The 12,025-nt window shown below is 39.5% G+C and overlaps 1 protein-coding gene across 1 annotated transcript in view; it reads right to left on the minus strand.

The window, feature by feature from the left end:
• The window catches only part of LOC104072703 (EH domain-binding protein 1-like), a 66,441-nt gene extending 56,197 nt beyond the window's left edge, over positions 1–10,244 (minus strand). Inside the window, exons 1-4 of the mRNA XM_009572236.1 lie at positions 10,225–10,244; positions 9,394–9,533; positions 3,258–3,362; positions 2,449–2,571 (exon numbers count right to left, since the gene is read on the minus strand). Coding sequence (XP_009570531.1) covers positions 2,449–2,571; positions 3,258–3,362; positions 9,394–9,533; positions 10,225–10,244 — 388 coding nt within the window. The remainder of the gene's footprint in view (positions 1–2,448; positions 2,572–3,257; positions 3,363–9,393; positions 9,534–10,224) is intronic.
• Positions 10,245–12,025: the final 1,781 nt, after the last annotated feature.

A 12,025-nucleotide genomic window follows, 5' to 3' on the forward strand; every position in this document is an offset into this window, starting at 1 on the left:
GACCAGAACTGTCTTAACTAATTTGTCTCAGCACCTTTTTTTCCTCTTCAACTTTCTGTGAAGGAAGAGGATTGGAGGAAAGACACAGGTCAAGAAGGCCAAGCAGGGGAAGATGAACACAACCAGTGCCCATTATAGGGAGAAGACACCTCTGGACTGGAAGAGCCAGCACTTCTCAGAGGTGTCTGAGGTGACTAGAATTCCTGGGGAGCCACTAAACAAAGTAAAAGCTTTAAAAATGCCACACCAGATGTCCCACTCATTGTCTGACAGCCTGAAACCCTCAGATCTTCCACTTGGTTCAGTGCTCCAGGAAGACATTCTCCTGTCACATGAACCTGACAGAAGCTCCATCCCTCCCAAATAAAAAACACCTTATGACACAGTAGGAAGAATCTAGTGACACCCTGTTTATCAAAATCACTGTCATGTTGTTGTACATTGACTGCTGGATGATGGCGACAATGTGTGGGAGGAATATTTGGTACACACACACCCAACAACTCAGCACTGCTGCCCACAGCTGTATAGATGGGAATTCTTTGGGGACCCAAAAGTCTGAGCCCTGAGACTATCCAGGTACACACAGCAGACCCAGAGGAACTGAGAAGTGTCCATGACTGTGACTGAAGATGGCAGTAAAGGCTAGATGCCACCAAAGGGACCACAGTCGACTGAAAAAACGTGCCCCACGTATATTGGGAGTCTTTTGGGAACATAAGCAGGCTGGAGCCTTGGATGCAGGCTGCTCTTAGGGAACTTGAAATGAGGTGTCAAGCTACTGTGGCTCTAAGAAACACCACCAGTTTATAACTCCCTGTCCCTGAGATGAGAAGGAACTGATTCTTAGTCCCTATATTTTGTGGTCAGAAGACTTGCTGCTTTCTGCCAGTGCAGGTTCTCTCTGGAAAGGAAAGAAAAGCTGGGTTTGGAAAACAGCAGTTTACATAGGGTGGGACTTGTACAGCTCTCTCCAGGGAGATGGGAGCTCTTCTTTCTAGAGCAGAGAAGGAAGAAAGGAATATAGGCTGAGTCTGTTAGAGCAAGTTGCATGTGGACAACTCAATGGATGAAAATAGGTGTTTTCTATCCCTGGTTATTCTGCCTCCTTCCATGATCCTAAGGGAATTCACAGCTGAGGAACAAACAGGAAACGAAGCCAAAAATCCAGAGACCAGAACCTAATCCATATATATTATCTACAAAGCTGAAACAACTCACTTTTGCAGCTCTAGAAACACCTGACAACTTTATAGGAGGAGAAGGGGCCCAGGATAGTGGCTTTATGGCTTCAATGGCCAAATACAGAAGATAGTGCAATGTCCCCGTTTGAGAAATACAAGCTGTGAGACTACACCACAGCCAAATATGACAGGACTTAGGTCACCACCCACATTGGCCTCTGTGGACTCAGAAGGCAGAAAAGCCACATTGTGAGTAAACATTCAGCTTGTCCAGAGAAAGAGAGTAACCACAGGTGGAAACTGCAGCTCAGAAATGCATCCTCATTAGACCTGGCATTAGAAATCCCATGGCTGTACCCTGGGCTGCCCCTGCTCAGTGTGTTTCTTTTCCACTACCACTACAGAGTGGCTCCTGGGTTTGGTCAAAGGTGGCAAATGCTCCTTGGTATTTTCTGTGGGAAGAAAAGTCTTGGAGCTTTAAACAGGAAAGGTTGAGTACAGCTTCAAACTTGGGAATTAACGATGGATTGGCATTTCGAGCAGCTGTAAACTAAGAAAGTCATACACTCTTTTTTTTTGATGGCAGCAGATGGAAGCCTGCATATCTGAACATGGAGTTGAGGACAGCAGAGATGCCTGCTGTCTTGGTGCTCCTTTCTGGCCTTATGGCCAAAGTCTTATCAGATTGAAAACTTACAGGGGTTGTATTTCTCACTCAAACAGAACAAGAATGGGCATGTCGGTCTGGAAAAGGGATTAACACCTACCACATGGTGCAAGGCGCAATGCCAGAAGGCTTAACTGAGGAAGCCATAAAAGCAAAAAAAGAAGAAAGAAAGAGATACAGTTAAATTATAATAATGAAGATTGGTGCTAACCAAGAACAGCTGTGATGCAGTGCAGATTGCAGTGAAGGAAGTTCTAATATAAACCAGCATCCACAGGGAACAGAGGCGTTTGACAGTATGTGTTGCTCACTTATACCACATGAGGTGAGTACTAGTAACACACCCGGTAGGTCTAAAAGTCTCTGGTTCAACTCTTAGTTGGTAGCCCCAGTGGCAAATACACATAAGGATATGACTCAAAGGATAAATCCATTTTCCAGTGGCAACTGGATCACTGCTATTGCTATCTCAGTACTGCATGCAATAATTGTATTTAATCACAATAACATTTTTTATTTGTAGCCCTACAAGAAAAAAAATCATGTTTCATCAAGCATTTGCAATTAATGATGAATTATGTAATACAAATCTATTACCTTCTACATCAGGGTCTCCAAAGGGATTTAATTCTGCTGTGTCAGGATCACCAAAAGGGTTCGTACTAGAGTTGGCCAGGTCTTGCTCCTCTTCATCCAGAAAATTAAGCTTATTTATAAGCTCTAGAAACAAGTTGGAATATTGTTTTAATATAGATACAAACTCTTCACTAACATATTTCAAGCTCAAAAAAAACCCGTATCAACAGTCCCTCGAAACACTGCACCAGGGTACGGCACAAACTGCACAACTAATTCACTTCAATAGTACACCAACAAAGGAGGAAAAAAAAAAACCCTGAAATGAATGAAACTTCTCTTCGCTGATCAGAACATTACGTAACAGAAATGACTACTAAGAAAGCCTTCTATTATCTTCATTAAATAAATGTTGCAGAACATCTAACAAGCTAAATACAGCAATTTCTTTTCGGTTGTTCACATACATGTTAACTACCAGCAGGAAATTTTAAGTTTTGGATGTAACATGCATGTAAAATCAGAGAGGGGACATTTTGTCAAGTTAGAGAGGTGAAGTATTATTGACTGCACAATTGATGTTTTAGGCTTGGGGTCTGGGGGTTTTTTTGTAATTTTTTTTTCTTTCTTGTTCATTATCAGATGACAACGGAGCTGTAGAGGACATAGGCTCTTTCCACTGTTGGATGCACTACAAATTACTGAGAGTCATGCTGGGTGGAAGCACAGAGATAAAACTGACAGCTGAATACAAGCAGGAGTCAAAAGGTAACAGGTCACAGTAAATACAGACAATCAGAAACAGAAAGAAAGGAGGAAAGCTCATAGACCTTCAGAGGAACTGGCTGATTTAGCTGAAGGCATATTTGCTCGCTTTATGCAGTCATCTTGATCTTCATCTAAGCTGCTCAGAGCATTCAACTGGTTTACAATTTCTGTAAATAGAAGCCAGTCAAGACAAACGTAAGGCAAGGGCATTTAATGAAACAGAAGTGGAACAAACATTGTTACTAGCAAGAGAGAGAGAGAATAAGGGAGAGAGGGTAAAAGAGAAGACACTTAGAGTTAATTAAAAGAATACACTTAGAACGAGTCCTTACAATGATATACCTACAGCAAAGCAACTGTATAGGTGTTTCAGTGATAACTTAACAAGAAATCCAGTTAACAGACATAAAACCTTGCCAGATTCCTGGTGTCAGCAACAGTAATTAGTTTTATGAGGATGAGTACGCACATCAGTTCAAAACTTAGATGTACTAGGTATAATTTAAAGACTTCTCCTGCTCGTGAAGAAAACCTGAATTGTAAACCATTGTCAATCCACACAAAACATCCCCAGAACAATTTACCTTCTTCCCAAACCCTCAAAGCTACAGAAAACTAATACATACACACACATTTAATGTAGTTTATTTATTTATACACAGTCTGATTAGCTAACATTTACAATCAGTCACCATTAAATTCTGACCTATGACGAGTTGAATTTATCTAATAGTTCTAAAAGATATTGTAAGTATTGTGCTATGAGAATGCATACTGAACGTATATATTGGTCGAATTTGCCACTGTAATGCTATGCAAGTAACACCTTACTGTTTGGTAAAATCCTATTTCACCTTCTATCCATAGTGGAGAGCTCTGAATTGCCATGAACTAATAATTTTTAAAATGTATTAATGTTTAATTCTAGCCAAGACATTGATGCCTCCATAATTCTGGAAGGAAAGAAAGAAGCAAAAACCAACCAGGTCTTAGTGGCTTCTGCCCCAAGGGGAAAAATTCCTCTCTGATCCCCCGCTAAAGCAGTCCTATCCACAGCATCTGACAAATGCAGTTTCTGTAGTAATGGGGATTGAGCCTGGGGCATCTCTGAAAGACCTCAAACATAGGTTTCAGTGGAGATGGGACAGCCTTCCTCGTCCTTCCAGTGACAAACAGGCAGGAGAAACCTGTGCAGGAGAGATGATCCTGCTTGTTGAATATTATTGCCCCTCTGACAGGTTTTTTCATCTCCTGTCTTTTCCCAATGAAATAAATGGATGATGTCTTCTGGTGTCACCAGTTAAAGCTACATAGATGCCTTTACTGCACGCTTCTCATGGCAATCATTCTTGGATTTCCTTTAAATGTCAATTTTTTGTGTACACAAGTCGTCACTTCTTTGTAACGCTTCTAGTTCGCTGCTGTTTTGAACTTGACTTTTTATCCTATGGCTTTTGTCTGGGAAAGCAAACATTTGTCACTGACTCTCATACAGTAATCTTCATTCTATGAACTAGTTACAAGGAGCAAGATATCAGACTGAGGTGAAAATTGAATAGTATTGTGTCTGTCCCAATTTATGTTGGTGCCCACAGCCAGCCAGAACCTCCTAGCAGGGGGTACTCATGCTTTTTCACAGGGCAACACCTTCACCAGTTGACACACTGACATGACTCTTAATTTCATGCCTTCACAGACAGCATAAAGAACCTGAAGCCAAAAGCAGAGTCCAGAACCTGAAAATATTTCAGTCATATGGTTAAAAACTTCTTTTCCAAATTTAATCTGCTTTGCAAAGATATGCCAATCTGCAAATTGCCAAGTGAAATGATCTATTCTGCCAATACCTATTGGACAAAATCTATGCTGACAATGACAAAGCCACAGCAGAATTCCTCTTAACCGCACCTCCTAACTGTCCTTGACCTTAAAGCAAAAACCTGCTTAGATGGGATTACATTTATATCTATCTACACAGAGTTAATTTCACCATCTTCACTCCCTCATTTTTAGCTCCAACAAACAAGACTATAGTCCTAAAAAATAACCAAAACTGCCCCAAACCTCTTAACTTTCTCAGTATAAAATCATATATACACCTTAGAGATCTGAACAATATAATACTGCCTTCTGGGAATTTTTAAGACTCAAGATACACAATGGAAAATACCTTGCTGTACTCAAATAAAACAGAGTTGACCTTATAAAACACTAGTACAAACGAATTACTAGTTTAAAACAGGCTGAGATGCTGACATGATTTACAATTTATTATGCCAGCATGTGAAAAAAAACCAAAACAATTACAATTCCGTTTTTATTGTCAGAAAATAACAAATTAAGTTCAGAGCTTTAAAAAGAGGGAATTCTTTGATGTGGTCTGAATCACCTGGTCCCATCTGCCAACCTAAACACCCGTATGCACTACAATGTTTCTCATTACAATATTAAATGGTTTATGTCATATTTTGGAGTGTGGAAATGGTAGGTTGGAGATTTATGTCCTATATTATCTTTTATAAATCTCATTATCTACAAACGTATATTAGCTTGTTCTACAAGTATGTCACATAAATCATTGGGGTTTTTTTTTCCATTCTTCTCTCTTGCTCTTTTTGGTTTTTTTAAGCAGCTTAGTGCTACTGACAAAGAAGATTAAAGGTATCAGAAGTCTACATGGGAGGTATGGTTTTGCAAATGGCAAGAAGGAGTTACACATATTGCTGTCCAGAAGCCTGCTCTTGAAATATACTGGGATTCAGACTCCTGCAATAGGTAGCACATGGGCACGTTGCTGAGTCCATGTGGCGCCCCAGGACAGTCACCGTGCTCCTGTGCAGATGGAGCAGGAGGGAACTATCAACTTCAGCATGAGGCTTTAAGTATCAATTAAAACATTAAGAGAAGCAATGTATTTATTACTACCCTAAGTTTGTGAGTTATGAGCCACATTTCTTCAAGTTTGCTAGGATGCCTTGTCTTCAACTGAAGACTAAGGACGAGATAATTCTGGGAGGTTTGAATTAATCTATATTAATAGTGTAGAAGCAAAATATTGGAAATGTATTTCATGGCTACAAACATCATTTTCAAGTTCACATAAAACAGAACAGTTAAGTAGAGACACAGCTTTTGCACATGAAAAATTTAAACAAGAAATATTGGGAAGGAAGGGGAAAAGTCTGAGATGGTGCTTTGAATGGAAAACACCTTTCAGTCTGATCTTAAGGTCGGTTGTATGGCAACAGCTTGCATGTTGACCACACCAAATTCCACAGTGCTTTTGAGGTAGGTCAGTATTGCGCCACTTACTTCATAGCTGAAGAAAGCGAGGCACAGATACTTACCCAAAGTTAGGCAACACGTCAAGGAAGAGAAGCATTTCCTAACTCACCTGCACCATCTAGAGCCCCATTCAGCAGGTCTCTTTTGTTCTCCTCGTGGTGGATATATTTATTCATCTATAAAAACTGTAACTTTGGGCCCAATAAAAAAATTAATTAACTTTTGTTAATTTGTATGCTGCAAAAAGGAACAGCGTCTGTGATAAAGATTTGCAGCAGCTCCTGTAGCTGTGGCTTGAGAATGACATCATTTCAGTCATCAAATCATCCAACGTTTCTGTGAGACCTTGAGTAAGATAATAATCCCTTCTGCTTTACTACTTGCACTTTACTTTTCCAAAGCTCGCTTACAAACATTAACCATGTAATACTCCCATCATTCCTGTGAAGTAGTTATAGCCAGTATCCCCATTTTACAGTTGGGAAAACAGGCGCACCAAGGCGAAGTGATTTGCCGCAGGGGACTCTGAGTCAGTGAAGGCATTCCAGCTCGCTCAGCTGCCAACACCCTAACACAGCAACAGATGAGAAAATGTTGGGAGCAGCAAGGTTTCAAAAGGGTTATGTAACTTCCTCAATTAACTTTATGGGATTCTGTGAACACAATTTTTTTGAAAGAAATTTTAGAAAGAGTACTTCATTACATCAGTTTTGTTCCATTTCCTTCTTTCTATATTTCTTCCTATTTTTCTACAATGATTCCTACCTCTTTCTCCCTTGGTTCCTCAGTTCTTCTTCTTGTGTTTTATTAGTTTTCCCCATTCATTATATTTATTACAGTAGTCACTTCAACTGCCAATGAAATCAGTCTTGAACACATGTTGAAATAGACCCTTTACCTTTTATTTATTAATGTTTATTTACTGCCCTATGTTTTATGTTCTCCCATTTGCTTGGGAAACTACATACACTCATTCTCCTTCAACATCCCTCTCATCCCTCTCCTTGTCTAACGTGGGAAAAGTTAGCCAGGCTAACGATGCAACTCAGCTGTTGTAGCCAACACAAGAAGAAAAAGTCCAAGGCTGACCTTGCCCCCCTCAGGTTCCCTTAATGATTCATCTACAAAAAACCCAACCCAACCCTCCCATCTTATATCACTAGAAAACAGTATCAAAACAGGCTGAACAATGAGCAGATACAGTGTAGTTCAGAAGTATTTATTGCTTCTGCCTTTCAAATAGGTATTGTAATATTTGCTTAGAACAGATAATTTTGGCCTTTACAACAACAAATGGAAAAGCTGAAATGCCTCTAAAAGAACTCGAGCTAGGACCTTGTGTTGCACATCAGACAGCTCACCCTTCCCCATCTATCTCCAGGGATGTTCGCTACGTAGCCAAAGGATAGTGGACAGGCTAGAATAATCTACATCAGCTTTTTGCTTGTTCAGGAATCATTTGTGGGCTTGTTTAGATGCTGAATGCTGCAAAATCAATAAAGTTGAGGAGCAAGATCTGCTGCTTTTCAACTACTGTCCTGCACATGGGTTTTCCGTAGGAGTCCTCAGTGCAGTATCTAGGCATATCTTAATAAAACATGTCTGCACAATAGTTTATATAGATTTTACGTAGCCTCTCCTTTATCTTCTCCCTTGTGATTATCGGATGGCCTGGTGAATATGTCAGGTTTTGTTTGGTGTTCTAACATGCAGCTGAACTATTCTGCTTACACTTGTAAAGGAGAGTAAGACTTTGCAGAATGATTTCAGTGTGACCAGACTGGTATTTCTCCACCCCCTGACTAAGAATACATTACCTCTGTCTCTCAAATATTTCATTCTGGACTTTCCAATCTGCTCTGTGCCAGACACATACAGTATAAATAGAGATTTGGTCAGGGTACAAAATGTTTAATTGAATATGTAAAGCGTAGAGAAAACATATTTGCACCCTTTCACAACACTAAATATAACTAAGTAATAACTGCTTCAGGCTGAAACTTTCGATTGCAATGAAAGCTCGAAAAGAAGAGATGTAACTAATGTTTTGGAACACCGAACCAATGCTCCTCAGGATTTTCAAGAACAGATTTGACAATTTACTTCTCTGCTTGGGATGCTCTTCCCCACCTTAGAGAAGGTTCAACAGACATTTTTAAAGAGCACTGGCAGGCTTGAAGGCTGGCACCAGAAGTTCATTTGTCTTTTCCTGATTCTTTTACACTAAGAGTTCCTACAGAACTCATCTGGAGCAGTACTACATAATGATGTCCACCAACAATTTAACATCATCACATCCTCAGCTGACTTGCATCGATTAGTTCAGCTATCCTGGACACACTAAGCATTTTCATCAGTAAGCAATTCAAATGTAGTTATACTGTCTCAATTCAAACAACCTTACTAAAATTCTGTTAAAGTCCTTTAACAGACTCCTGATTTCATTTCCACGAGACATTCCCCAACCAAAAGGCAGAAGTATGCTGCCTAGAATTACCATGTCATTGAGCAGAACCTTAGCATGGCACAACTCATTTTGCAGTTATTCTCACAAACTGTCTTCATTATTTCACTTCAGCTCATCCTCTTGTCTTCTTGCTCACTGACCCTTTCCCTCCATCTTTTTACTCCTCTGTTCACACTGGTTCTTTGCTTCCCTAAAATGCTACCTACTTAGTGTATTCTCTCCTGCAAACAAGACACACACACACACAAATCAGTGCTCATAAATTCACAAATATTGAACTTTGTTGAGTTATAGATGGGTCCCTCTTAATCAAACTATCCTAAATCTTGTTTTAGTTTGGATTGTTTAAAATTAAATACAAATATAGCAGAAGGATAAAACCCACGGAACACAACTGGCAATTAGCAAAGGGAACTATATTTTACCATCCGTGTGGCAAAACCAACCTGTAATTTTTGCAGCCTTTTCCTCTTGATTCACTCTGTTTTCTTCATCTTCTTCATTGTCTTCCTCAAAATCATCTAGATTTCCAATATCAGCTTGTTTCATACTCATCAAACTAGCCAGGCTTTGCATGTCTTCATCCCTAAATAACAAATTTCAAACCAGGCATTAAAATGCAGACTGTTAATACTACACCTGATACTGCTGCGTTATTAAAAATCCTTTAAATATTTTTATGCTTTCTTTTTTTCAGGGAGGTCTCTGATCTCAGATCTGATCTTGAATATAGTGAAAGAACAAAATTAATACACTCATATATATTAATTTCTGAAGGGAAAGTTTTGTATTAACAGGATTCGAAAGGGTAAAAACAATCCTGCCGTGCAGAGTCAATTTAACGACTGCTTCTCAAAATTTTAAACCAGCCCAGAAATCGTAGTAAACACTTATCTGATCTCCTTTGGTTGAAGTGAAAATGCTTGGTCAGACCTACTGTCTATATGCTGCATGTGGCACCTCTTACTATATTCATTCAGAACTCCTGACACTGTTACAGAAATTAAAATCCCTTTTCTAAATATTTGAATTCATTAACAAGATAAAAAAACATTACATATCAATGGCCAATTTCAATTCTTACTTGACTGTATCTTTTTAATATATATCTCTCTCTCTATCTTTCATATAACTGTACCTTTCATATCAAATATATGTTCGATGAAAAGATGACAGCAGGCAAAGACTCAGAGAAATGGATGTTCTACATTTGTTTCATAAAAAACCCAAGATTTTTGAAGTACATGATGTCATCCTTGAAGCAACAGCAGTCTTACCTCTTCTCTTTTAAAACCATTTCAATAGGTTTATTGAGATGATTAATCCAATTTTTTTTTAGTTCCTGGGGATGGCCTGGCTAGAGAGCACCTCTGCTGAAAACGGTCTGGCAATCTTGGTGGAGAGCAAGCCCAAGGAGAGCCGGCACCATGCCCTGGCAGCCAAAGGAGGCAAACAGCATCCTGAGATGCATTAAAACAGGACCACAAGCAGTAGTCTGAGGGAAGTCATGACCCCCATTTACTTGAAGTTCATTGGACTGCATCTAAGGTACTTCATCCAGTGTTGGGTCTCACAGTACAGGAAAAGGTGTTGATAAACTGGAGCAACATCAGCAGCGGGCCATTGAGATGGTTGGGGGCTGGAACGCTTGCCCTACGAAGAAAGGCTGAGGGAAATGGACTCGTTGAGCCTGGAGAAGAGATGGCTTCGGGAGGACCTAGCAGCAGCCTGCCAGCACCTATGAGGACGTTGCTGAGAAGACAGTGGTACAAGGCAGGAGGATGACAGACAGCGAACATAGACTGAAACCAGAGAGGTTCTGCTTTGATGTGAGAAAAAAGTTGGAACAGTCATCAACAAGTGGTGGGATGGGTTGCCCAGAGAGGTTGTGCACTCTCCATTCTTGGGGGTTTTCAAGCCCCAGTGGGATAAAGCCCAGAGCAAACTGGTCTGATCACACAGCTGACTGCCTTAAGCAGGAGGCTGGACTAGCTACCTCTATGGGTCCCTTCCACCCTGAATTATTCTATCTTCTTTGAAGTTGATCATGATAAAATCAGAAGCACGGATTTTGTGCCTAACAATGCCAAGAAAACTATACAAATTATTTTAAAGGTACCACTTATAGGAATAAAAATGACATACTAATCATGCCTCAAATCTGCACAGAAACACAGAGGCACTTAAAACATGGGATTAAACTCAGTGATCTAACATATTGTTAAAATCAGAAGTTGTTTGGGGCAATCATTTGCTAGTCTGTGTTTAAAGTAATCAGCACCACAGAACCTGCAGTTACATAGGACAACTAAGTACCTCTATAATATAAAAAGTATTAATAATAATAAATATAAAATAAGTAACTACCAAGAAGTCAGAAAGACCTTTCTGTTCATGCAAAATTCTCAAGGTTTCATCTTCCTGTTTTGATAACCAATAGGTTAAATCAACTTTTTAAGCAACAGGGAAGAAAACGTAGTACCCTGTAACGGCATTGATGGGCAGGCTCTTTTATGCACCGAACACAAAAAGTTGGGAGCAGTTAGCACTCAGATCTTGTACGTCACTTGTTCATGTAAAGTTTAAAGGTTAAAAGGTCTCCAAATTACTATTTATTTTTACTGCCCTTTCTGTATTCATACTTTATAATATTTTTTTCTGTGTTTCAGAAATAAGATGATTTTTGGTACTGCACAGCAACAGGCTGCAGTATTTTCTTTATAAAGTGCATAAAATAAAATTAAAAGTGAATCTCATTTTATGGAACTACTACAGTTTGTAAGAGATGTAAATAAACCTTGGCCTAGATACCTTTTCTTGCATGTTCATGTATGTGATATCTGAAATCTCTCTTTTATTTTGACTAGTAGGACAGTCTCTATTTACACATACTGGAAACCAATGCTTTCACAAGCAGCAGCTTATTTCTTTTCAGGTCCCTGGTTCAGGGCAATATTAAAGCCCTGTTGTTAACTTACAGTCTACCCGACTCACAGTCTTCAGTCTGAAACCTATTGATTTCAACGGGAAGAAGGTATATGTGATCCTAAATGGATAAGCTTTTACAAATTATGGCCT

The sequence above is a fragment of the Fulmarus glacialis genome, unplaced genomic scaffold (assembly GCF_000690835.1).
Source record: "Fulmarus glacialis isolate BGI_N327 unplaced genomic scaffold, ASM69083v1 scaffold34842, whole genome shotgun sequence".
In the NCBI taxonomy this organism is placed as follows: domain Eukaryota; kingdom Metazoa; phylum Chordata; class Aves; order Procellariiformes; family Procellariidae; genus Fulmarus; species Fulmarus glacialis.